Here is a 27,674-nt window from a genome sequence, read left to right as displayed (position 1 = left end):
AGGACATCGAGTTGGCGAATAAGTAAATGCTAAAGGACTAATGTTTTGTTTTTCCTTTCTGTTACTTACTTAGCCATGTAAATATTATAAGTATTTGCTAATAAATCGTTTATAGTTTTTTTAAATAACTGCTTTTACATAAAATATGTATAGGGTGTTCCAAGGAAGACTTAACTCTTATTTTAATTAATTTTTCGAATTCTATAGTTAATACATCAATGCATCGATTTTTTCAAAAATTTGAGAAAGGCAAAAATAAGCCCCTGTTCAGTTCTCCGTCGAACACCCTGTACGAGTTAATTTTCAATATATCATTTTTGTTATGCCTTTTTTTCATTGGTTTAAGCGATTTTTTTCGATGTTTCTTTAAATAAACCACGGCTATATATGAAAAAAGTAGATAAAAACCAAATACATATCTAAAACATCATTTATAAAATGATTTTTAGAATTCCATGTAAATTTAGTAATGCATGATGCAATAATGACTTTTTGTTCAAATAAATATGCCGGAGATTCTCTTACTAACCCTCCAGCATATGCAACCCTCCACATATACTCTATGTAAATTTAATAATTCCTCAGTTTTGCATAATCAGTACTTAGTTCAAGAAAATATGCAGGAGGTCTTGTTACTAACCCTACATATCAACGCGAAATACGGAAATCAGCTAGGATTAGTAAAAACATGCATCCTATATCTTCGGCAAATCGGAGCGCTGAACGTGTATAGGGTCGGTAAAAATGCGCGCCGACATCAGGAGACCGAGTTATTTCAAAACCTGAAATAAAAAATGCAGGTCCGTATTTAAAGAAAATAAGTTGGACTCTGTATCTCACAAATTATCAGCTAAATTGAAAATCTAAAAATACCATATCAGATAGCCCCCTCGAATTTGTAGCATCCTGTATATATACAAATTTCTAATAATGCAATAATAAATCGCTTATAGTTGACGTGTTTTGATAATTCTTGTTTATTCTGATATATTTTGATCTTTTTGATGTTTTCAGGTAATTAGAAATTGGAGATTGTCACTTTTGCTGAAACGTGGAGATTGCCGGTTTTGCTTCTACACTCCTCAATTATATTAAATCTTTGATAGAAAAACATTTTGTCCATCTGTCTATTACTAGACAGATGGAACGGAGAGACTAAAAAAATATCATATTTCTTTATGAAACTCTGTTTCCTTAGTTTCCCATTAAAAATGCAATTCTAACATTGATACGTATCACTTGTTCCGGGTCAAAAAGCTAGCTGAAGCGACTCGATATGCAAAATTATTTTCGTTACCAAGTCGCGAATACAGAGAAGTCTTCCGACTTCTGGCAAGAAGATAAAAGAAATTTACACGTGGCGTCGTGTTGCGCCATGCCGCGGTCAAGTGGTTGACAAACTTTAATGGGAAACATGAAGAGTAAAACATGCAGTCCCCTGAGCAACTAATTTTATACAAGTTGCTAACATTTATATTGCAATTTCTATAATTCCGTTTCACCTTGACGATAAAAATATTTAAAAGAATGTATGCTTTACGAGAACTATATTTACTTTAACGGTTATAAATATTGAAAATAACCATGCCAAAAAAAATATTTATTTTCTATAACAAAAGGGACAAAAATTGATATGTATAGTTATGAAATTATAATTATTCTTCTACTGAGTACTGATTTATTATTAAAGTTTTTTATTTCTTTATTAAACTAATTATCACAGTACGCTAATGTAATAAGGATAAGTTTTGATAATTAAAAAAATAAAGCATCAAATTTAACCGATTAAAAATTAAATATTTAGAAAAGAGAAACGTGTCATGCATTTGTCGAGTATTTTTATTAAAATATAATCGAAAATCTAATAAAATACCGTGACTTACGACATAATATTTTGTATTGTTTTATATGATTAATTAAAAAAAATACCTTAAAAATTGTTGAATTCAAATAATTGTTTGCAGAATATGCAACTATTTCTAAAATGCCCATTACAATTAGCTGTGTATATGATGTTCTACCTAAAACTACGCCCATGGAAATCAAAACAACAGCTGTGGCAATATCTGCTCGGTATAAGCTGAAAATTAGAGAATAAAATAAATGAGGAGCAGACTTACTAAATGCATTTTGTCTATTTTTTAAGATTTTGAACCAAAAAGGCGGCATAGCAAATTACATACACTGAGTTACAATATTACGCCAGAAACGATGCATTTTACCCCATTCTTCGTTTTTGTTTTCAATTTATTAGATATCATCAAAACTAGATTTTTCACATGTACGTGTACTATTTTTATGATTTTTATCTATTTTCAAGTCTTCCTTGTTTATCGGTAAGTATTCCGCAAAAAGCGTCACAGTTTTCCTTTGTTAGCCAAAATTTGAAAAAATGGACAAAATGCATATAGAAACTTTCTATTTTTAGAAAGTCTGCTCCCCAAATATAAGCATAGAAGTAAGTATATTTAAACGAGATGTATATTGCAATAGTAACAAGTATTATTATCTAAAGAAAAGGTTATATTATTTTTGAAATATTAGGGTTGGTGTATGTTATTACTGCACTGTTATTGCATTAGAGACATGAAAGGAAGTGAGAGAAATGAAAGTGAGACTTCCCGACTCAAAAAAGAGTGTTGACATATTAAATTTAATTTTAATTAGCTTTTACAATTAAGTATTAGCAAAATAGCTTAAAAAGAAACATCCATTAGATAAAATTTAAGGAATGAATGAAAACCATTATTGTGAGTTGAAACTTTCGATGTGGCTAGTTTCGATATGTTGACTACATGAAGAAATTACAGAGTATTTGTCCATCAATTTATAGGGGAAGTGACCATCAATTTAAAATTATCTCAAAAATAGACATATTTTGAAAGAATCATTAAAAAAGCAGTTATGTGATGCGTTGGTAGTGTTGGTACTATCCCAGTTTAATCACTGACTTTATATATTTTCCTTGCTTAGATTCCAGCGAGGGGGAAACCGCTGGCGAAGTTGGTGTACAAAAAGGGGGAAGTATGCGAGAAAGTACGGGAAGTATGGAAGAAGTAGGGGAAGTATAGAGAAAGTTTAGGAAGTATTGAGGAAGTGCGAGGAAGTATGGGGAAGTACGAGGAAATATCAGGGAAGTATTGCGGAAGAATGAAGGAAGTCCGATAAAGTTCAAGAGAATTATTACAAATTAAAAAGAAAAACATAAGGATTTCCTTATATAGAATATAGTTGATCATAGAATCTGATCCTTATTGGAGCTACTTGAGCTTAGAACTGCTTTATGTTGGTATTTGAATAATACATTTTTTTTGTCTACGGTTTTCGAATATTTTTTACATTTGGCAATATTGTGTTTTCGACTTAACAAGGCAGCAATTCTCTCGCGTTTTTCTTCGAGGTTTGTTTTAAAAGAGAGTATCTTAAGCCGTGTATAAATATGCCGAGGCAAGTACGAGACAAACCCGAAACGAGTATGCCCAAGTAGCATTTTCACGACTTGCGACCACATGTTTACTAAATACAACGTTGGATTAGTTACAAAAAATAGTTAGCTCCCTACCTTGGGTATTAAAATAAATTTAAACGTTTTTATAACGTTGTGCCGACGCGCGACGTTGGACTAGTACTACAGCAAAGTAGAAGCTTCTGCGACGTCGAATAAACGTTGTCTTGTAACCTTTTTTGCTTAAGTGATCTTTAGGTGAATCGGACAACGTAGTTACAACGTTGGACAATATTGAGTTTTCCGACGTCAGTTTCAGGACCTATTCCAACGTTATGCAAACGTCGTCTGTTTTACTAATTCCAACGTTGTTTAGATTTCCTTATTCTTACGTTGGTAGGACGTCGAGTCACTACCTTTTTTGCAACTGTATTGAACCATAACCTTAAATCTTAAATTTTCACTTCATTGTTCTGTTCAGTCAGACAGTTCAGTGCTGTTTTTGTTTTTATAAAAACTTAATTAAAATGGGACATAAGAAAGGTACATATAAAACTAAATTTAAATATACATCGACATATATTACCGATAGTTTATCCACTCCCTCGTTTATTTAGATTATAGAGGGCGGCACAAGCTAGACTCTAGGATGACTAAATTAGGCAATCTTGCGTCTAGTATACTACCTGTTAAGGCCGAACTGCGACTTTATTAGTCCAGTATGCGACTACTCGAACTACTCCATCTTAATCTCCAAAACAACAAAGTGAAAGCAGCCATGTTGTTAAATAAGAAAATGTTTCGTTCCTAAAATAGCAATTCCTGCTTTTTGAATACATTAACTTGAAATATTTGACCCTAAAAAACACGCGGAAACAATTTTTTCGACTGCGAATAAATTATTCTCATTTTACTAAAATTATTACTTCTTTAATTTTAAGGCCCATTAGTATTTTTCAAAGTAGAAACAATACATTTATCAATAAAGTTGTTTGCGTTTAACTTTTTTGCCTTGGGTAACGAGTTACAGAGTCGGTTAAAGTGTTTCAATAATTATGATCTTCAAACATCCTCCACACTTAAATACTTTTGTTTTGTTTTCCTTCACTGCCATCTGACATATGTCTCTAACTAAATCATAAAAATAATATTTTTACTATAATTATCCCAATTTAGGATAAAACGCGACTTAGACGTCATATTAGTTTTGTATTTCTATGAATTAGGATTTTAAACAACGTTGCAGTTTGTACTAAATTAGGCTTCTAGCCAACGTCGGTATCCAACGTCGTTTCGACCCAAAAAATTATTCTCCAAACTAGTGCAGACTAGGGTTGGCACGAGGTTGTGCCGACGTTGCGCACCGACGTTTGGTCGCGTGACACAACGTTGTCCCGACGTCCAAATGCTGCTTGGGTGAAACGAGGCTATAGCAAATTCTTTCCAAAAGGCGTACTAATATGCCGAGACGAGGACGAGACGAGTCAACCTCAAGCGGAATTCGTCATATTATAGCCTCGAGCCGAGCGATTTAGCCTCGAGCAGAGTCCCTGCCCAGTCAAACGGCGTTGTCTCGCGGCTATCCATTTTCAGTGGAGCCTTTGGCGAACCAAGGGCGAACCCACAAAATTCTTCATAGGGCTATGCGATACTGAGGCAGTATCGATATTTTGGTATCGGTTGTATTGAATATAAAGTATCGATACTTTAAAATATTGATAAATATATTAAAGTATTATTCGATACCATTCAATATTTTAAAAAATTAATTAATAAATTTAAGTATAATGTGTTTTTTAATTCGATTAGGATCGAAAAAAATAAACAGAAGTCCTCTGTTTTAAATTTGTCGACGCTTCGCAAAATTTATTTGCATCTTCAGGACACTACAAAGTTAGGAGAGCAAAATACAATCAAAAAATTTTAAAAATTTAACAATCAACTTAAAACACATATCAGTGGAATTCCACACATACACAATTGGTAAAACTACTCTAATGTTAACAATTAAATTTATTTATGTATGTGTTATAAACTTAAGATCGCTTGTAAATAAAAATAATAAGGGATAAGGCCAGAATATAATCAGGATATTTTCTTATTCGCATTTAACGAAAAAAATCGACGATGGTGGCACTGTTTTATACAAAAAACTACCCGGATCAGAACTTAATCAGTCATCAAACGATCTCAAATTACTAAAAGCACTTGGAAGAAAATGATAAAACACTTAACCTAGGGTTGGCAACTTTGAAAATAAAAAATAGGGGCGAGAGGATAAAAAAAGGCACAGGCGAAACATTTTTGAAACGTCGCTCAAATGTCGAGAATTTACCAAAAAGTTATATAAACGATATGCGACAAATATTTAAAATACACAAAAATATTTATACTCAAAACTTATTAAAATAAAGCAAACCATTGTCAACAAAAAAAAAGTCGGTTTTGTCAACAAAAAAAAAGTTGTTTTAAAGTCGGTATGTAACAAAGTTAAAATGACTCAAATGTTTTTTTTTTCAATACGTGAGAGAAAAGAGGACAATCAGATCAAAAAGAGGACTGTTTCTGGAATAGAGGACGGTTGGGAACCCTATTTTAACCCCCTGTAGCTACGAATCAAAGCAGAATTGGATTGGTTGATATAAAAAATAAATCTTATTTTTACGTGAGGAACTTCCCCACGAGAGATGGAACATGTTTTTTGAAACACCCTGTATATATTTGTTTAATTTCAAAATAGGTAAAAAAACAAGCTAGATAAATTAAAGGAATTCATGATAAATTTAAATTATATTCGGACTGTTTACATTAAAAAAAAACTGGAGAACGCCGACTGAGATACCTGGAGATAACGGCACGTTTTTTTGAGTCTTTAATTATTTTATTCAATAATATATTTTGTATGTGGTTTGTATATCTATAAAAATTTTAAATAGAGTAACAGCGCTTTCAGATGGAGCGGACCGTACGCGCAGTGCGTCCGCACGGATGTTTTTTCAAGATAGCTCATCCGGACGGAGCATACGCGACCCAGGTGAAATTGTTCATATTGTTGCGGGCCGGTGTGGACTCGACCTAACCTCACAATATGGCCCGCCCTCGGATGACCTTAACATCGCATAGACACCGCAATGATTCATTCGTTCGAGAAGAATCGAGTCCCACTTGAATGGACTAGTACATACGAGAACATTCGAAAACCTTCTCTACGCACCTAACGATCTATGGACAATTCTAGAGTTCTTTACCTGCCGGTATAAAGCCGGCGGCCGTGGCCTACAGGGGCAGTTATAAATATACAGTTGACGCGCTAAAATTCAAAATAAATTCTTAGTTATAAATCGTTTGTAAATAGTTCTATAAGTCGTTTATCGTTATTAGTTTTGTTAATTAGTGTTAAATAAATAGTGTTTAAATAAATCGTGACTTTCTATCCACACGGAACCGACGAAAAACGTAACAATTGGTGTCAAGTGTGGCGTGTGTGATAGACTAGGAAAATAAAAAGACAGACAATGGCTCCGAAAAAATTGTTGAAAGACTTGAAAGTGTCGGAATTAAAATGCGTATTGGAAGAGAGGGAATGCGAAACAGATGGAAAGAAAAGCATTTTACAAGCCAGACTGAGAGACGTTTTGATTGAGGAAGGTGAGGATCCTGACACATTTTACTTCGAGCTGGAAGGTGACCTTGACTCGTCATTGAAAAATTTACAAGACAATTTAAACGACAATTTGAATAGTAAAATAATTGACTTGGAAGTTAATCTAGAAGATAAAATCACAGAGAATTCTCAAAAATTAGAAGACAGTTTGAAAGATAAAATTATGGAAAATTCCCAGGATTTAATTAATATTTTAGAGGATAAAATCATAGAAAATTCTAAAGATCTACAAGCCAGTTTCAATGACAAAATACTTAATTTAGAAGAAAGTTTAAACAATAAGATTATAGAGAATTCTACGGAACTACAAGACAAAATAACGGAGATTGAGGAAGATGTAAATAGAAAAATCGAAATTTTAAAACAAGAAATAGAAAAGGCCAATTCACCAAAATGTCAAGAAACATCGAAGGCACCGAAACTGGTCGAAAATAAGTATATCTCAAAGTCAGTTATTAAGCCTCCACAGTTTGACGGAAAAACCGCTTGGGCCAATTATTTTTGCCAGTTTGAGGCCGCTGCGAGAGCGAACGGATGGACAATCGCTGAAAAGGCTACCGCTTTGACTGTCGCACTGCGAGGAGATGCGACTGATATCCTGCAGACATTGTCACCATCGGAACAGGGAGATTATCAGCAATTGGTACGACATTTAGAAATGAGGTACGGCCAAGCTCATTTGGAACATGTCTATCATTCCCAGCTAAAAAATCGCATTCAAAAGTCAAATGAGTCTCTGCAGGAGTTTGAAGCCGACGTAGCCCGCCTCGTTCGCCTTGCGTACCCTGCTATGCCCGAAAATGTTATGGAGCGCTTAACAGTACAGGCTTTTATTGATGGTTTACGTGACAACGAGACAAGGCAAACACTTCTTTTAGCTCATCCAACGCATTTGGGAGATGCCCTAGCACGTGCCCTGGAATTTGAGGCCGCGAAAGAATGCTCTAGGTCTCTAGGATTTGTACGGGCTGTTGAGGAGAGTTCCGACGATTCCAAAGTGGAAAGGATTGTGCGGAAAGTACTGGATCAGTATATGAGCAAGAAGGGGGGACCGATTCGCTGTTGGAATTGCGGACAGATGGGAAATCGTTACAAAGAAGAGAAAGAAGTGAAAGTCTTAAGGACGACTGTGGTTGGTGATAGTTGGCAAACCGAAGATCTTGCAAATGACCAAATCAGTGATCCAGAGTTGGGCTTGGTGATTAACTGGAAAAACGCGGACCAGAGACCAACGTGGGAGGAAGTTTGCAGATATTCGCCGAACGTGAAGTCGTACTGGTCCCAGTGGAATTCATTGGTAATAGATAACGGATTACTTCGCCGTGTGATTGTGAGACCAGAGGGACAAGAAGAGAGAAGGCAGATCGTCATTCCAAAGAAGAGGGTCCCGGAAGTCTTGGCGGAAGTTCACAATGGAACCAGCGGTGGACATCTTGGTGTTACCAAGACACACTTGGCAAGCTGCGTGAACGGTTCTACTGGGTGAACTGCAAAGAAGATGTGAGGGCCTGGTGTAAGAAATGTGACATTTGCGCAGCCATTAATGGGCCACAAAAGCGTGGTAAAGCCCCTATGCGCCAGTACAATGTTGGTAGTCCCTTCGAACGAATAGCGATCGACGTGGCTGGTCCTTTCCCGGAGACGAACGATGGCAACAAATACATTGTGGTAGTAATGGATTACTTCAGCAAATGGGTCGAGGCCTACGCGTTGCCAAATCAAGAAGCGTCCACGATTGCTGATGCTCTTGTTAAGGAATGGATCTGCAGGTTTGGTGTTCCCATGGAGCTGCATTCAGATCAGGGAAGAAACTTCGAGTCCAATCTGTTCCAAGGCGTCTGTGAAGTCCTTAACATCCGCAAGACCAGGACGACGGCTCTACATCCACAATCCGATGGGATGGTTGAACGCATGAACAGAACCATCAACCGTTATTTGGCCAAAGTAGTCTCTCACCACCAAAGAGACTGGGACAAATTCCTTCACCTGTTCCTGTTGGCCTACCGCTCATCCGTCCAAGAATCCACAGGGCAAACTCCAGCCAGCATCGTTATGGGACGGGAAGTGCGTCTACCTTGTGATCTGAAGTTTGGTTGCCGACCGGGAGAAGATGTCGCTGGAGAAGATTATGTCCACAGACTACGTCAAAGGATGGACGACATCCATCAGCGAGTCCGCTTAAATATTCAAAGCGCTAGTGACCGGATGAAGGAGCACTACGACATTCAAGCTGAGCATGGGGGATACCAACCAGGGAATTTGGTGTGGCTGTACAACCCACAGAGACGTCGTGGATTATCTCCGAAGCTACAATCCTCGTGGGAAGGCCCATACGAAGTCATGGATAGGATTAATGACGTCGTATACCGTATCAGAAAATTGCCAAAAGGAAAACCGAGGGTAGTCCATTTCAACCGTTTGAGCCCCTACCAAGGCGAAATAGAAGATCGTGCTGGGACCGTGAGAACCTGCAGCTTTGATCCCCCTGATTCGGAGATGTCCTTTGACGATTTCATGGCCCGATATAACAGCAGTGAGAAGGCTCGCTATGGGGTAACCAAAGAAGATCAACGAGACCTCTTTTCCGTGCCTCCTGATTATTCGCTCGCTCAGTGTGTGGCTCGAGATTTGCGGATGTCCAGAGGAATCGCTGCGACGTTCAATGAGAAGTTTGGGCGTGTCGGAGAACTACGCCGACAGGATCCAGAGATCACTAATAAATCTTTGTATATGAGATTTACCTACTTTGGCTAACTTACCTATACTATTTTAGAGAAGACAAAATTGCATCTTTCTAGTTAGGATGCATTATTAACATTATTACAAATAATGGAAAGAATATTTATTTTTATATAAAAATGGGATGTGGAATCCGAGCCCCTTGAGACTCGAGGCAATTGTTCCGCGGAGCCGCGGTGTATACGCCACTGGTTAAATAGACGCCCAAATCCTTTTGATGGTTCGCCAAAGGCTCCGGAAAAAACGGAGACAACGCCGTCCAGCTGGGCATAGGCTCGGCTCGAAGCTCAGACCCCGTCCCAATATGACGAGTCCATGGTACAAAGAATACAAGGTATGATCGATAGCGGCTCCAATTTCGTTCAGTTCGCGCATACCACCTGTGACGTCACTATGAAAATAATGAATAAATAAAAAATAAAGAAAGTTGACAGGAGATCTGCATTTTTTGGGGTTATGGTTAAGAATTATTTATTTTTAAGACTTTTTAGTTCATTTAATTTAATAATTTACTAAAACCAGCAGTTCCAAAAATATATTTAAAAATAATAATTACCTATTAACATGGATTTGGTCGATAATAGCCTTAGGTAAGAATACTAAATTTATTTCTATATTCGGTATAAAATTGTTTATTAGGTTTTTAGTTTGCGATGTTTATGGTAAATAATTTTCATGTTCATTGCCTCTGAATTCACATGAGGACAGAGATGAGGTTATCTATGGAAAAGTAACCACAAGAGGAATTATTACATCATTTAAAAAATGCTGGGAAGTTTATTGTTTCCCATCGAAAAGTAGAAAATGCCAATGCAGATGAACGTATTGTAATTGTGATAGAAGTAATTCCAAGGGTGAAGTTTATTATAATTAGTGACCTGTGCTTTTTTTTATATGTAGATGTTTCAGGTTTTGAGAATAAATTGGTTGAACGACACCCAAAATTTAGATGAAGTATTTGCATACCCAGAATATGCCCATCGAGGATTATATTATAGCTCAAATTTCCTTTAATGGTAGACAATTATTCAATGCAAATTAACTTTTTAAGTGACTGAAATATTAAATAGTTTACAATATGGTATATCACTAAAAATATATTACTTTTAGGTACAATTAGGGCCCGATACATTTCAAAAAGTAGAATATTATTTTATATTAAATGAGGTATTGTACCAACAATCAATTTATATTAATAACGGAGATTAAAAAATAACAGAATAAATAGTTCTTTTTTTTTATACTACAAAAATAAACTATAGAATACAACAGTATTTAAAAAAATAAATAAAAAGTTATGTTCCGGCCGAGTTTCGAACTCCGGTCTCTCGCTTTCTAACCCGACTCCTTACGCACTGCTCCACAGTAACTTGCTTAGCGATAATTCAATGACGGTATATAAACAAAAAAACAGGTTTATAAGAATATCTTGACGATTTGAACTTGCGCGCGGAGCGTGCTGACCAATAGCGCCTGTTATCACCTGTGACGTAGCGACCAACCTGCGCAATATCATACCTTGTATTCTTTGTACCATGTGACGAGTCAACCTCAAATCCGCTTGAGATTGACTCGTCTCGGGTGTCTTTCGCACTCGTCTCGACATATTTATACGCAGCTTTAGTAATCTCACAAAGCACCAGCTTATTGTTTGTCAGTATATTGTATGGAATAATCTTTCACACACAGAGATGTTTTACAAAGATGGAAATATTAAGAGCAGGAATATGGAATAAAAATATTAGGTTTCTCTTCAGATCGCGATACGCGACTTTTGAAGCTTTGTTTTCGACGAGTCAGTTGACGAAAATCATGTTGAAACGACTTCTCTGTAATAAATTTCGAGCTGATGTGGGTGGATCAAATTTTAAAGATTAATCGGGATGTTTTTTTAATGCAACACTCTGTATTTTATTGTATTTTTGGTTTCCTTTTCGATCATTTTACTAGACTGCATATAAAGTGATTAAAAAGGAAGCCAAAAATGCAATCATATACAGGGTGTTCCATTTAAAAAATCATCCTAACCTGCTCACTTTTTTAAGCCACCGTAGAAGTAGAAGTAAAATATGTTCCTGTAATACATCCTAATACATAGTTTAGGTTTGATTTTCTTTAATAAAATTCCTAACTTTTTCATTATAGGAGCTACAAATGCTCGACACACTTTTTCCGAACCCTGTATAGGCAGGATAACAGATAATCTAGTGAATACAAAGTACTTTTTACAACAATATGCAAAGCACGATTTGGGGGCATTTAAATAGCCAAAAATCTAATGCTGGAAGTCCACTCTCGACGATGCGCCTTTATATGTCGACGAAAAATAATTTCTTTATGGTCCTCTAAATTTGCTTAGCAACGACTCTTGAAAACGATTTATTTCAAATTAGTAGACACAACAAAGTCAAAATACAAAATATTTATAAAACGTTAAAAAAATTGATGTGATTATATATTTTTTTATTTGTGTTTATTTTTGTATTTATGTAAGTAATATTTTCTAATTAAAGAATATTATATATTATTTAATAATATATTATTTTTATAAATAATTAAATTTTCGCTATCATTTAGGTTTTTTTTATAAGGCTGGCTGTTTAGCCGATTCTAAAGTGGATTAATAGAGATATATTTTGAATTACATACTTTGGTTTAACGGGAAAATATTAAGGAAGTACAGGGAAGTATTAAGGATGTACGGGGATATATTGAGGATGTATGAGGAAATACGAGGATGTATGAGGAAGTATTGAGGATGTAAAGGAAGTATTAAAAGGGTAGAAGGAAGTAAAAAGGATGTAAAGGAAGTATCAGGGATGTATGGGAAATTTTTGCATAAAAGGGATGTTGGTGTACAAAATTTAGGTCCGCGGTTTCCGCCTCGGATTCGTGACCGAGCGAAGGTTCAGAGAGTGCAGAATGCATGCTGTAGATTTGTATTTGGTCTCCGTAAGTATGATCAGTGAATTAGGATGGCGCAAAATTAATAATAGGTGACAATTGCATCTGTCGAATTTTGTTTTGGTTTGGTTGGTTGATAAAATCACTTTTCTCATCACAAACAATTTTCTCATCCACTTCAAACATTTTATAAGTCGTTCCAAATTTCATTCTTTAAATGTTAGATATACAGGGTGCGTCACAAAAGTGGCTAACTAATATAACTTTTTTGTTTTCAGATAAAAAAAAAACGAGAGTTGGTATGTTCGTATATGACATAAATTAGGATTGATTGATATATTCAATCCTTTTCGGCTACTTCCTGTTTCAAAATTCTTTATTCATTTTAAATTATCATTAAGGTTTACAATCGTCAATATTATCAAGCCTTGCAGGTTACAAAGTAAAATTAAATAAATATGTAATACATATATAATAAAAATAGAACATTACAGTTAAAATACGCATTAACATTCACAAAGCATAAACACATTAAAAGATATCTTAGCCAGAGAAATTGAAAGAAATATACTCGTCTTGCTTTCAATTAAAAATGTCCTTAATTTAATTTTGAAATCCTTGTTTGACAAATTGTTAAAACATGCAGGCAGTTTATTATAAAATTTGACAGACCAATACCCCGGACCCCGGACCGTCCTGACACCTTCTTAGACGACAGTAGTCTGTTACAATATTATTCTTGTTTCGTGTATTATAGTCATGAACTTCGCTGTGAGTTGTGCATGAGTCTATGTTATTCCTTAGATTTAGTAGGTTGCGATAAATATAAAGAGATGGCAAAAAAAAACCGTCAACGTGCCCGCCCCAATAAAGCCTCAGATCCAAATAAACCCCGAGGAATTTTACCTGTTCCCTGGCAAAGTGAGTGTTTCTCATAGAGAATATTATTTGCCTGTTTTTTTTTCGGTATTTAACACTAATTTGTGCACGTGAAACCAATCACTAGCTATTGACCGCGCTCTCCCGGAACCCTCCAAAGATTCCTCGAGTATTTCACCTTTACAGGCTATCGTAGTGTCGTCTGCGACCAAAGTAAAACCAGCTGAAGTCTCACGCTGGTAAATAATTTATATAAATTAGGAAGAGAACCGGACTAAGTATGGAGCCCTGAGGAAAATGACTACAACTTTTGATTTTTAAATGGCAACCACGGTATTTTTTACTTTGTTTGATAGAAAATGACACTCTGAATAGAATGAGAATGAATACGTGAACTTTTGACATTTTCGCTTAAAACAGAATTGTATTTTAAATTTCAATCTAGGAGCCTTGGAAAAATAGATCGTCTAATGTTTTTAGTGTCTTGTCCTGGCCGGTCAAATCGTATTTTTAATCATATCTCAATTTTTTTCAAATGGAACGAGGGTGGCTCATTAGCGTATTGTTTTTGGAAAAATAATTTTTTATGAATAATTTGGTACCACACACTTTCTTATTCACTTGATATTTCGAGTGAAATTGTTGTTAAGAATCGCAAGTTGCGATTTCAAATAAACCATATTCAAAAATGTCAAAAGTTGACATATATGATATGTCACTCTATTGAGAGTGTCATTTTCTATCAAATAAATTAACAAAATATCGAGGGTGCCATTTAAAAATTGAAAAGTTTTTGGTGAAACAGGAAGTGATCGAGAACAATAAAACTGAGTAGGTACGTCAATCAATCCTAACTTATGTCATATACTAACACACCAAATTACGAATTTTTATCTGAAAAAATAAAAAAGTTATAGGGGGTGAGCCACCTTTCAGACGAATCCGGTATAAAACTTGTCTCGTCATAAAACCGCGGTTTTTACATGTTCATTTAGTTACACAGCAATAAAAATAATAAATAAACTTCCGAATGAATTTACAATTTCAAATATTAATAAATGAATTTTGTATTATTGTTATCTTGAGAAAAATGCATTTTCATAATGCATTTGCATTGTTCTGAAATGGTTTAATCCTGTTTATACTTTTCCCAATTTTGTTTATATGGTAATATAATTGAGATTTCATTCTTTGAAGATGGTTATTATTAATTTTGATTAATGTCATATTTTTTGCTGTTGTTAAAGTATCACATTTTCCGGTAACTATTAGCTTTGTTCCAACGACGGAAAGAACCGTACTCGGTACGGATACGCTTCTGCGCAGTGGAGAAAAAGCGTTCCAACCACGAGAGAATCGTTGAGTGAACGATAACTTTTGCGTTCCAACAAGAGTTGTCACCGTTAGTGAATCGATTCCGGGACCGTAATTTCGATACCAGCCTGAATACAAGAATCATAGGGACTGACCTGCGCATTAAGAATGTGTCAGCAGATAATTGATTTTTTTTGGACTTTAAATTCCTTTAGCCATTTCTCTTTTTAATTTTGACAGTTTATTTATCTGTTGTTTTGACGATGTTTTGAAGCTTAAAGTTTTATTTGATGTTTATCGTGCATTTATTTTAAATATTTCTCAATTTTTGAACTCTGATGAGTTTTGGACAGTGATATCGAGTCTTTGTTGGCAAAACCAAGCCAGCAAAAATGATTTGAACGAATGATTCAAACGTACAAATATAAATAAATCTTCCCCCAATCTATTAATCTTAGAGTGTATAGTTCAAGCACGTAAGTCGGTTAGGAAACGGATATAGAAAAAACGGCGTCCAGTTGTCTTGGAAGTGATGATCAATGTCATTCTCCATATAATTTTACATATAAAAAATGACAGAGCAATCGCTTACGCTGTTTTTTTTTTCGATTATACGGTATATTACTCATTTTGAATCCCTTAGATAATAAAAATCGTATAAAAAAAATCTACCTAAAACTCTTAGATCTAACCAATAACAATAACAAAAAGTAAGGTTATGAATTGGATTCCAGCGTTAAAGACGTCACAGCGACCAGGGCGAATTCTAAAATCGATTCCCAAACCGTTCCAACTGCATTTAATTTTGGTATCGTAACAGAACTGTCCAAGTCGACACATGCGCACATATTCGATCCCGGCGATACCAATAACCGTTCTAGAACGGTCCTAATTTCTGCGTTGGAACAAAGCTATTATCATCCTCTCCGTAGCATTGAACTAAGTAAATTTTGTGCTTCTTTAATATTCTAAACCGCAAAAAATGAGATGTTAATTAACATTCTATCAACAATCTAAATAAATTCATAATTTGATTTTAGACGAAGATGGATTTTGTCCGAATTTCACAGCTTACTTGTTCGGAATTTCCAAAAACTTGTATTAAAATCCTAAATACTTAAGTCTAGTTATTGGCAAAGATTAAGTTTTATGTTAGTTTAATATTAGAACGTTTGAAATGATTACCTCATTAAACCAATTTCTATTTTATAATCATCAGTCAATTCGAAAAATCCTTGACATAGAATACTCCACTGTAAAGTAATTGCGCCGACTAGAAAGTTGAATCCTACCGAACTGTATCCATATTTTTTTAAAAAGACCATTAAGTAACCAAACCCAATGAAGATCATGACATGAACGTCCTGGAAAACTAAAGAAAAATGTGTTCAGGGGCAGTCTATAGGTAATAGGTAGTATATTAAATTTACAAGAAAGAAAACACAGAAATGATCCTGTGGTTCTGAAAATGTAAGCAAAAATATTTTTTTGTAAATTTTCAAAGTAAAATAACTGGGTTATTTTGGACTTCTTTGAAAAAACGGCAAAGAGAAAATATGTTTTTTTCTTTTATCGAGATCAATCAGCCCTGAAAATATTTGCACATATTTAAGACTCACCCTATATAGTTACTTACCGATGAAAAATTATTCTCTTATTTATCTAGTTTTTTAACCGAAATATACCGCATGCTACACAAACATTTTACGGTTTTTAAGAATGTTACTTAATTTAAGTTCTGTTACAATATCCTAAAAAGGCACTTTTCGACTGTCAGTTCAGTTTTCCGATCAGATTTAGTTCCAGTTCAGTTGTCAGTTATCGTATGTCTAAACCATAAAAAATGACAGAAAAATTGAAACTGAAATGGAGCCGTGGCTCAATGGATTTACCAAAAGTTTCTGTATCAGTTGTAAGTTAAAATGATGTGTAAACAAACCTGCCAGCTTTCGCAGAAGCATAATCAGTCATATATCTTATGGATTATTCTATAAGGAAAAAACATATCAGAATACAGAGTAAAAATTGTTCAACACGAACAAGAAATCAAAATAAGAAAAATATATTGTTATACATATACATATCTCACTAAGTTCAGTATCAGGATCATTTTTGCAATATCCGAATACTTTACTGGTCAGAATACAACTTACTCGAATATATTCTAAATATTTCTTCGAATTTTCTAGAATTGAAGCCACCAAATAATGGTTCAATGCTATTATAGATATTGGAACCATCAGCTCTTGATGTGTATGCTCCAAATGCTTTAAATAGTATCAATAAAATGCATTCCAGGAAAAAAACAAAGATAGCTAATTTACGACGCACAATTTTTTCACACACGCTATTCTTTTTCAACGGTACAGTCATTTTACTGTTTAAAATAATACAAAGTCTAATACATAGCCGTCTTGTTTTGTACCATACAGATGTGAGATTCTGGTTACCGATAAAATAAAAATTTAAATTTTAAATATCTATTTAAGCTGTCTTTCTTTAAAAACTCAGGGATAATTTGCATATACAGGGTAGCACAATATTATCTAAGAAACTCCAATTTTGCTTCCTATTTGATATTTTCAACCGTTTTACCTCAACTCAGTGATAGTGCCGATTTAAAACAAGAAAATGTCAAGAAAAATATAAAATTTTCAACATTTTTTAGTTAGGCAGTAAATTTTACGTGAAAAACTCTATTAGACTCCACCTTTTCGATAAGTTATACGATAACCAAGATATGAGAGAGTTCGAAAATACAACAATTTCAAATTTGCCCTGTATTACAGGAACTAAGTTTTATAAACGATTGCTGATAATATAATATTGCTTTATATACATAATAAAAATTAAAGCATTCGAAATTTATTTTAAGCACGAAAGTATTTTATTTCTATAAGAATTGGTAACAGTTTAAATACATTATACATTTCTGGTAGGCTTTTGCCACATGATTAATACTCTCTAATATAATATTGCTTTATATACATAATAAAAATTAAAGCATTCGAAATTTATTTTAAGCACAAAAGTATTTTATTTCTATAAGAATTGGTAACAGTTTAAATACATTATACATTTCTGGTAGGCTTTTGCCACATGATTAATACTCTCCAATAGAAAGTCAATCGAGGTGGACATCGAAAGATGGTGTTTGGCGTGATTGACGGGATAAGCCCGATCAGCCACACGTTTTTATATGATTTTTGTCGCGTTTCATTACTTTGAATAGTAGGTACAATGGTATTTATTGTGTATGACAGTTGTTAGTGACAAATAGGAGAATTGTATCGTTTAGAGGTAATGTGTTCCCAAGTAGCATCTATCTGAGTTCGAACTAAATCTGACCTGAAGCGACGTCAGACTTTGTGCAAATTTAGGTCGGGTGCTGGTGATACGACCGGTGACGTCGCTTTCCTATTAAAAGCGACGTCGTTGGATCCGAGTCGGTAAATCCAACGATCTGTCGACGTACAAAATAACAACGTACCATTTTTATTAATTTCCCAACGTCGTTCCCACGTTAGCTTGCACGACGTACATATACTAGAACTAGCCCGACGTCTACCCGTTGTCAGAATAGGATACTGATAATACTGATACTGATACACTGATAATCCCTAAAGTAAGGTCCAATTATATTTTGTTGTATTTTATGTTCATATTTATAACCTAATTTACGTATCTCTATTTACGTCCGTAAATACAACCCATTAAGTAGCATTTGCGACCTAATGAACATCATGAACATAACCTAATAAAAAGTTTTTGTAAACAAACTTAATTTTTTTATTATGCCTAAAAAAACACTAAAAAGGCATTTAGACATTCATCTACATTTTACAGAAAGAGGTCGTGGCTTGTGCAAAATAATAATAGTAGTACTGATGTCTTGCCTCCACCCATAAATGCTTTTTATCCGGAAGAGATGCTGAATTACACTGGTGCATCTTAATTTCATTTTTTAGCTTAGGAAACCAGCAGACCCCATCCTCCTCCCACATCTGAGGTTAGGCTTAAAAAAGTGGCTGCCCATTTTTTTTAAGGAGAAAACAAAAACTAAAATATAGTTGCACAAATCCACAAATCACTGATACGCAAAGTGAGGTTACGTGGCGTACGTTGGAATTATATACGTCATAATACGATTGCCGGTCGTCCGGTTTGATGACTTCGGTCGTGTGAGACGACTAATGTTGGAGACCCGGTCGGAATTGGTATATTGATAGTTCATATTAAGTCGGACACAGAAATCCGCCATTCTTAGCAAGTATCCGATTGTCAGCCATTTTACAATCGTTTTTTGTTTTTAAAATTTATATTCACATTTCGATTTCTAGTAGAATAATATTGATAAGGTTGAGTTTGGGGGGAACCACAGTACACTTTTATGATTAAACCAGCTAGAAAATAAAAAAAAAATATTTTGCGAGTTACTTTTTTATAGATATTTTTATTTCATAAATCTACCTAATTTTGAAGGCGCTCGTTGTTTTCCGGAGTATTTTAATCAGATATATCAAAAAAGTGACTTCCGTTGACAAAACTGATGTCTGGATTAATGATTCAGAATTATTATAATATGAAATTAGATAGGCACTTATAGTTATATTCGAGGAGTGATTATGAATCCATTTGTAGTTTGGTTAGGTTTTTATGTATTCTTGGTAGCGAATATGAAACCAAATGTAACGTAAGTGCTTAGCGACGAATTTTAAGTAACTAAAATCCAACGTAATATGACGTCGGTAACTTGTAGAATTACATTCCCTATTAGATCAGATACCAACGTCGAGGCGACCCGAATCTGTATTCCCCATTTAGGTGCAAATAAGGGTCGTCAGGCGGTCGAACCGACGTTGGTACCCGACGTCGGGTTTATTGAACGCGACGTATACCCGACGTTAGATAACGTCCAAATGCTACTTGGGTTGTTTTAGTTAGTTGTTTAGAATAATCAAAAATTAATATTAATTTAGTAGCAATATGGCAAAACCAAAGTTTTTCTTTAAAAGTGATGGAAATGATGCTGAGCCGAAGAACCCCACTTTTTTAAATTCAACCTAACGCGGTTTTCTCATCTATAGTGGCATTAGGAATCTAAAAAAATACTGTTTTTTGCAATTATACGATTTAGAAAACCTGAAAATCCTGTATAGTCTGTATAGAAAAATTGTCTGTTTCAGGTTAACTCCAGTTTTAAGATGGACCGAAGACTGTGACTTTTGAAGGGGAGTCTAATAAAGGCAGATCAATTCCAGGACATTACAAAAACCATTCGTCACTAGACAAAATTCACCGGGATACCCTTGTATCTATTATCTTTTATTTTGGGAGACATTCAATACAATTATTGTATTTACCTACTTATCACCAAAAGATTAATTCCGAAATAAAGTTATTTTACTAATAAATTTGATATTTATTTCATTTAAATTGTTAGTACTGATCTTATTCGATTAAAATCGACTTAAACTTTAAACAAAGTGACATATTAATAAATAATTAAGCATTGCACTTCAAAATTGTATAAAGAGAAAGGCTTGAAATAAAAGGAATGCATTTGAAAAACAAATGGAAAACATTAATAATCAAATATATATTTCTTTAAATCAAATAAGCAGCATTCTTATTCTAAATCTGATATACCACTAACAATGACAATGATCATGTATGTTTTATATGTACCAGTATATACATAAAATCAATATACAGGGTTCGGTAATAGTGCGTCGGGCATCTGTAGCTCCTAGAATAAAAAACTTGAGAATTTTGTTTAAGTGCAAACCTAAAGTATGTACGAGGATGTATTTCGGGAAAATATTTTAACTTCTATAGGGTGGCTCAAAAAAGTGTAAGTGGACCTGGATGATTTTTTTTAAATGGAACACCCTGTATATTATTGCATTTTTGGCTTCCTTTCAGATCACTTTACATAACCCTAAGATATGAATAAATATATTTCGATAGTTTCAGAGATATTAAAAAATAAATCAAAAATATATATTTTTCGGCCCTTTTTAAAAAAATTATTAAAAATACAAAAACTGTCCTGAAATCAAAACTATATTAGATATTTACATTAGATGGTCTGTTCTCACTTTGTTATAAATATGATAATCGTAAATTATACAGGATGTTCAATATTCTACGCCAAACTTACTAAAATATAAAATATTTTTTCTTTGTTTTTTTTAAATGGAACACCCTGTATATTATTTTTTTTATTAGATGAACAGTAAAAAATAAACATTTTTTGTATTTAGAGTATTTCAAAATTCTTAACGATTTCGCAAATACACGCAGTTATTATTTCATATGGCGCTTTCAATGGTAATATATGAGAGAAAAATCATTGGTTGGCTTTGATAAAAATTTACTGTGGAAAATGCTATATGAAATATAAAACCGCAAATATCTGCGAAACCGTTAAAAATTTTGAAATACTCTAAATACAAAAAATGTTCATTTTTTAATTCTCCATCTATTGAAAAAATAATATACAGGGTGTTCGATTTAAAAAAAACGAAGAAAAATTATTTTATATTTTAGTAAGTTTGGCGTAGAATTTTGAACATCCTGTATAATTTAAGATTTTTATATTTATAGCAAAGTAAGAACAGACCATCTAATGTAAATACCTAATGTAGTTTTGATTTCAGAAAAGTTCTTGTATTTTTAATAATTTTTTTAAGAAGGGCTGAAAAAAATATATTTTTGATTTATTTTTTAATATCTCTGAAACTATCGAACTATATTTATTCATATCTTAGGGTTATGTAAGGTGATCTGAAAGGATGCCAAAAATGCAATAATATACAGGTTGTTCCATTTAAAAAAATCATCCAGGTCCACTTTTTTGAGCCACCCTATAGAAGTTAAAATATTTTCCTGAAATACATCCTGGTACATACTTTAGGTTTGCACTTAAACAAAATTCTCAAGTTTTTTATTCTAGGAGCTACAGATGCCCGACGCACTATTGCCGGACCCTGTATACAGATGTCTTATTAATTCAATTAAGACTATTAATGAGGTCAAAATATGTTTGATTTTATTTGATTCGTTAGGATTTTTTTTATTTTACAACGTTTTTTCTCTCAGTGTAGTAACTTTTCTTTCATAAAAAAGCATCTGCAAACAGCATATATTTGTACTTCTACTCATAAACGATAGATACCGTGTAAAACACACGAAAAAGGGATACACTATAGGGTGGCGCCTCTTATACGACGTGGAGGCTACAAGGAGAACGACAGTTTGTATTGAAATGAAATTTTGTGAGCATATGTAGGTTAATTCAGAGCACTTTTTAAAAATATAGAGAGTTCTAGTAGGTGTCTCCAAAAAAAGTTACATATTAAAGTTGTGTTTTTTTGTAATGGAACACCCTAAATAAAGGTGAGTTTTATAAGAGAAGTTTATAAGAGAGAATCTATGACTGAAATGTAAGGTGTTTGACATATTTAACATTTTCTAGAAATAAAGAACGATTTTTAAATTACAATAAAAGTTACGTAAATTGGAATTTACCCGGTATAGCCTAATATGTAGTTAAATTAACTATCTTACTTTAATCAAATTAAAACTTATCCAAAACATACATACATATATTGCCATTACTCGCTAACGAGTATTCGACACACTTCAGAAGATGGTCACGCAAGGCGATTTCTTTCATGGGCTTTTCTGTGACTGAAAAGCCCGATACGTGATGATATCTGCCTACCGCACTCCGGACATTCAAAAATCTCATTGCTTTGTTGCCTCTTTACTGTTTGGTTGTCGCTGTTAACTGAGTTTACAATTCTTCTCCATTGCGTTCTGTTGTGAACTGCTTTTTTTTCCACTCATTCTGCATGTTAATCCCCTTAAAGTTTTGGAAAATGTCCTTGAAAATGTTAGCTTTTTCAAGAACCGATACGTTTGAGACATGATGGAACCACCGGATTCTAAAGAGTTGTCTATGGTGTCTCTATTGCAACTTGTTTAATGCGTTTGTGTCGGCGGTGGTACGGCGCGGCACCCAGGTTTCGCTCCCATATAACATGGTGGGGATTATAATTGCTCGGTACACTGCAAGTTTCGTTTTTGTACTCAAGTCATGATTGTAGAAAACTCTGTCTTTTAATTTCCAGAATGCTCTTGAGGCGCCGCTAATCCTGTGCTGAATTTCAGAGTCAATATTGGCCTTTTGGGGAAATCAAACTGCTGAGATAATTGAATTCCGCCACATATTCCAATAGTTCTCCGATTTTTATAGCATTGTTGTGATCTTCCGGGGGAGTGCACATGATTTTGGTTTTGTCGATGTTTAGCTTAAGGCCCAAAATCTCGTATGCGAGGTATATGTGTTCAACATTTCTTGTAACTTATTTTAAAAAGTTTTACAGGGTCAGACAAAATTAATATTGAATATTAGTAACACTTAAAAGCATGTTACTTACTCTTTTATTTTAAATCCCAGTATATTATTCCGATATTTAATGGAGAATTCATGTCTCTTCAAAATACTATTAGGTTGCCTACCCCTCAAACAAAGATTTTCCTAGATATTTTCATTTACATGATTTGATCTGAGTGGATCTTTATTATTTAATAAAATCTAGGGTGGCTGTGATATGTCTGAAGTTACTTCAACATAGCTGTATAATTAGGCGAAAATGCAAACTTATACTACATCAGAGAGAACTGATATGATTCTATTAGTTGGTGAATGCAGTGTGCAAATTAACAGAATACTTAAATGCTCCTGACCTACCTAGTCTAGTCTGTTGTTTTTATGGGGATATGTTAAAAACAGTGTTTACAAAACTGAACCAACTATTGTCGACAACATGAGAGAAATTACTTTAGCTGCTTTTCGAGGTAGAACTCCACATACGCCTTTTAAAATGAAAAGATCCTTTTGAAAAGACAATAATTTTATGCAGTTAACAGGAAAGGAAGCATTTTGAGCATTTGATTTCATTTAGCTAATTTTTGTCACATAATTATAGGTTGATATCTAGTTTTAATTCTGCAATAATTAACATATGTTTTAAACGTGTATCTTTTTATTATCGTTGAATGTTTTACTCTACAATCTTTAATTTCTGTTAAATTAACAAAAGGTATATCCAAGGGTATATCATACAGCCACCTACATTTTTTCAAATAATAAAGATCTACTGAAGTAAAATCATAAAATATCTAGAAAAAATCTTTGACTGAGGGGTAGACAACCTTAATAATATTTTGCAGATATATAAATTCCCCATTGAACATCTGAAAAATATACTGGGTGTTCCATTTAAAATAAAGGTGTAACTTGACAAAAAGTGACTAATGTTCCATATTAACTTTGTCTCACCCTGTATAATTTTTCGCGCCAAATTTCAATTTGGTTTAACATACAATGGTTACTGTAATTAAATATCAGGCTATACAAGGTCAACTAAAATTTAGGTAGTTGTTATCGAAATTTAAAATTTACTCTTCATTTTCGCAAAATGTGAAATATGTCAAAATCCTTAGATTTTAGATATATGCTTCTTTAATAAAACTCAAATTTATTTGTTTCCTAAAATCCGAAAATCAATTAATATATAGGGTGTTCCATTAGCAAAAACACAACTTTGATGTGTAACTTTTTTTGGAGACACCCTGTATAATTCTATATATTTTTATTGCTTTCGATATAAATAGTGGAGTGCCCAGAGACTTTTACCTCGGAATTCAATTGTGAATTTTCAATGTATTAATCTGAAACCTCCTGTATTGTGTTTTATTAATAAAATACTAAAATGTTTACCCATTTTTTTCCGTTGCTGTTAATTTTTTATTTTAGTAATTTTAGTAAATTCTTATTTATTTCCTTCTTAACTTTTTGATTTTTTTAATTTGTTTCCTAAGAAAATTTATTTTGAAATAAATGAATCTAATGCATAAGCTATACCTATTCTGCTTATATTCTAATCATTGAAATTTTGATTGAAATCAAATTATACAGGGTGGCGCGTCATATACGACGAGGTTTTTGCAAGGAGAACAAAAATTTGTATTGAAGTGAAATTTTGTGAGCTTATGTAAGTCAATTTAAAGCATTTTCTAAAATTATATAGAGTAGTACAGGGTGTCCCAAAAAAAAGTTACACATCAAAGTTGTGTTTTTTGTAATGGAACACCCTGTATATTAATTGATTTTTGGATTCTAGTTTCATTAGAAAAGTATATGACTAAAATGTAAATGTCTTTGAAATATATTCACCGACAGGAAAAATGGACACCTTAAAACGTTGATGTATTTTAAAGTTTAATATATTTTTTTCTAGTGGACCGATTTTGATAATTTTTTAAGCAGTATGTAGTCAAATTATTTGTATTTTTAGTATCTCTTTCTAAATTACACATGAAACTCCCCATCTGTTAATTATATGACGGAAGACAAAATATTGATATTTTGGTGAAAGTTTGAAACACCCTGTGGAATATATGAAAACAGCCAGAAGTTCAAAAATAACTTTATCATCTAGATACATCCTTTCTCGATAGGTTGTTTTTTGGTTCATCTCATTAGCTTTATTTTTATTGGAGATATTCGGTTTTGAAGAAGACCCTAACATTTTTTCGTAATTTTTACATTAAGACCATACCTTTGCTTTTGGTTCTAGTCAACAGATCTAGTAAGTTCTTGTCCGGAAGCAGGCCTTTTTGACATAAGATTTGCTGCATTTAATCTTCTTCTTGAATAGTCAAGGCCAGAAATGCAATAAAATGTCTGAATAATATACTCTGGGCAGCTCTGGGGTAACGAAATAGGTAAAGACATAAAACTCAGGATTTATGATGCAATAATCAAGAGCGATCTGTTATTTGGGGCGGAAACATGGAGGTTAACGGAGAATAACAAAAGAAAATTACTGGCGGTAGAAATGGACGCGATAAAGAGATCAGCACGAACATCAAAGCTGGATAGAGTACGAAACGAGACAATCAGGGACAAAATGGATAGGCAGAAAACTATAGTAGAGGATATAGAGATTGCCCAACTGAAGTGGTATGGATATTTGAGAAGGATAGACAACACGCAAAAGGTACTAAACTGACTTCCACAAAAGAGGAGGAAATGGGGAAGACCAAGGACAAACTGGATAGAGGGTGTCAAGAAGGCGATGAGCTCAAGGGATCTGACGCCTCTGACGGAGACTGGGATGAACGAAACCAATGGCGACAAGGCTAATGAAATTACACAATGCCGAAGGACGTTTTAAAAGCGATTCTTATATATAGTCTTCTTCTTATAGGCCGTTAGTTAATATGTACAGCTGGTTCCAATAAAATTGAATACGATTTAAAACATATTTTTATTATTTCGGGCAGTAAATTCTATGATACCAGTCCCCCATTTCTCTACTCATGTCATGCTGACGTTCTGAAAAATGTATTTGCCACTTTGTCAAAAGCAAAGTTGTTTTATACAATGTCACAATAACCTTAACATGTCAAAATACTTGACACATAAATATACAATGCCTAAATATTCGAAAAAATGTCTAAAGAGTCGTATTAATTTTTTTTGGAACTAGCTGTACGTTCCTTAGGTGCAATCCATTATAAATTTGAAAAGCTGGTAAACGGCGGTTTCTTAGCGATAAACTTACAATAAGTCGATCGTCTCGATTAGAAGTTCTCATACGATGGTTCCTGGACGTCTAGATTGACGTCCCCATGGACGTGGTTATAATTACAAAAACCACTCAGTATACTCTATAGTACTAAGGTATTTTTGGAACCGGAATTTTATAGCAAATTCACTGAACTAAACAGGATTATAGGAAACGTTTCATTTGAAAAACTAAAACTTGAGAGTTGAGAGTAAAAATATATTTGACTAACCCTGTATGTATGTGTACCCTGTGTATCTATAAAAAGTTTTTTGAAATGTGAGCTACCATTAAACACAAATTGTGTAAAAAGTTTGGAGTGAAAATCTCAAATAGGAATCCTGATACAGAGCGTTTCCTGAATACGAAGCCATCTTGTATGTATGCATTTGTATATGTGTGTTTATTTAACTACTAAAGTGAAAGCAACGAATTTAAATGGATAAACTTTTTAATATATCTTATTAACAATACAATGCAAATTTTTTTATAAAAATTCGTTCACAGTAAATTAATTCCGAGGTTTGTATCCCTTAAATAAGTAATAAGGGCTTAAAGCACTCAACTAAAACTACCGTTCTCCTTGGAGCTTCCGCGGCCTATGAGAGACGTCACCCTGATGTACAACGGACCTTATTGGTATTTGATAAATACTTACGATTATATTTAGAGCTGATTACAACTTCTTCATGTTTATACTTTGCAAATAGCCAATAAAGTACAATTAATACTATTTCTAGAGATATCAAAAACCAGGACTCTTGCGAATACATGTTACAAATACATTATGAAGGCACATTGTTGCGTGACATATAAAGATCTGATTTGTGGCGACATCAAAAGGTTTATAAAAAATGCATAAAAGAACTAACAAAATGAGGCAACAAACGCTTGTATTCCTTTCTCTATTTGTTAATTTATTGTTTACATTACTACCTAATAGTCAGAGCCGCAACTAAAAAGTAAATTTATCCTTGTGGCAGGGGCGGCTTGTCCTATGAGGCAGATGAGGCAGTGCCTCACCAATACATTTGAAAAGTTACATGTATTAATCGATACATCTTTAATCACAATTTTATAATTT

At 33.7% G+C, this 27,674-nt stretch overlaps 1 protein-coding gene across 1 annotated transcript in view; it reads right to left on the bottom strand.

The window, feature by feature from the left end:
* Positions 1-17,318, bottom strand: part of LOC115889245 (ammonium transporter Rh type A) — a 55,611-nt gene extending 38,293 nt beyond the window's left edge. Inside the window, exons 1-3 of the mRNA XM_030909190.1 lie at positions 17,099-17,318; positions 16,131-16,317; positions 1,930-2,080 (exon numbers count right to left, since the gene is read on the bottom strand). Of these exons, the coding sequence (XP_030765050.1) occupies positions 1,930-2,080; positions 16,131-16,317; positions 17,099-17,318 (558 nt within the window). The remainder of the gene's footprint in view (positions 1-1,929; positions 2,081-16,130; positions 16,318-17,098) is intronic.
* Between the last annotated feature and the right edge of the window lie 10,356 nt (positions 17,319-27,674).

This window comes from Sitophilus oryzae, unplaced genomic scaffold (assembly GCF_002938485.1).
Source record: "Sitophilus oryzae breed Bouriz unplaced genomic scaffold, Soryzae_2.0 scaffold_812_pilon_pilon, whole genome shotgun sequence".
In the NCBI taxonomy this organism is placed as follows: Eukaryota; Metazoa; Arthropoda; class Insecta; order Coleoptera; family Curculionidae; genus Sitophilus; species Sitophilus oryzae.
The sequence above is the reverse complement of the archived record's forward strand: the minus strand, read 5'-3'. Positions and strand labels throughout refer to the sequence as shown.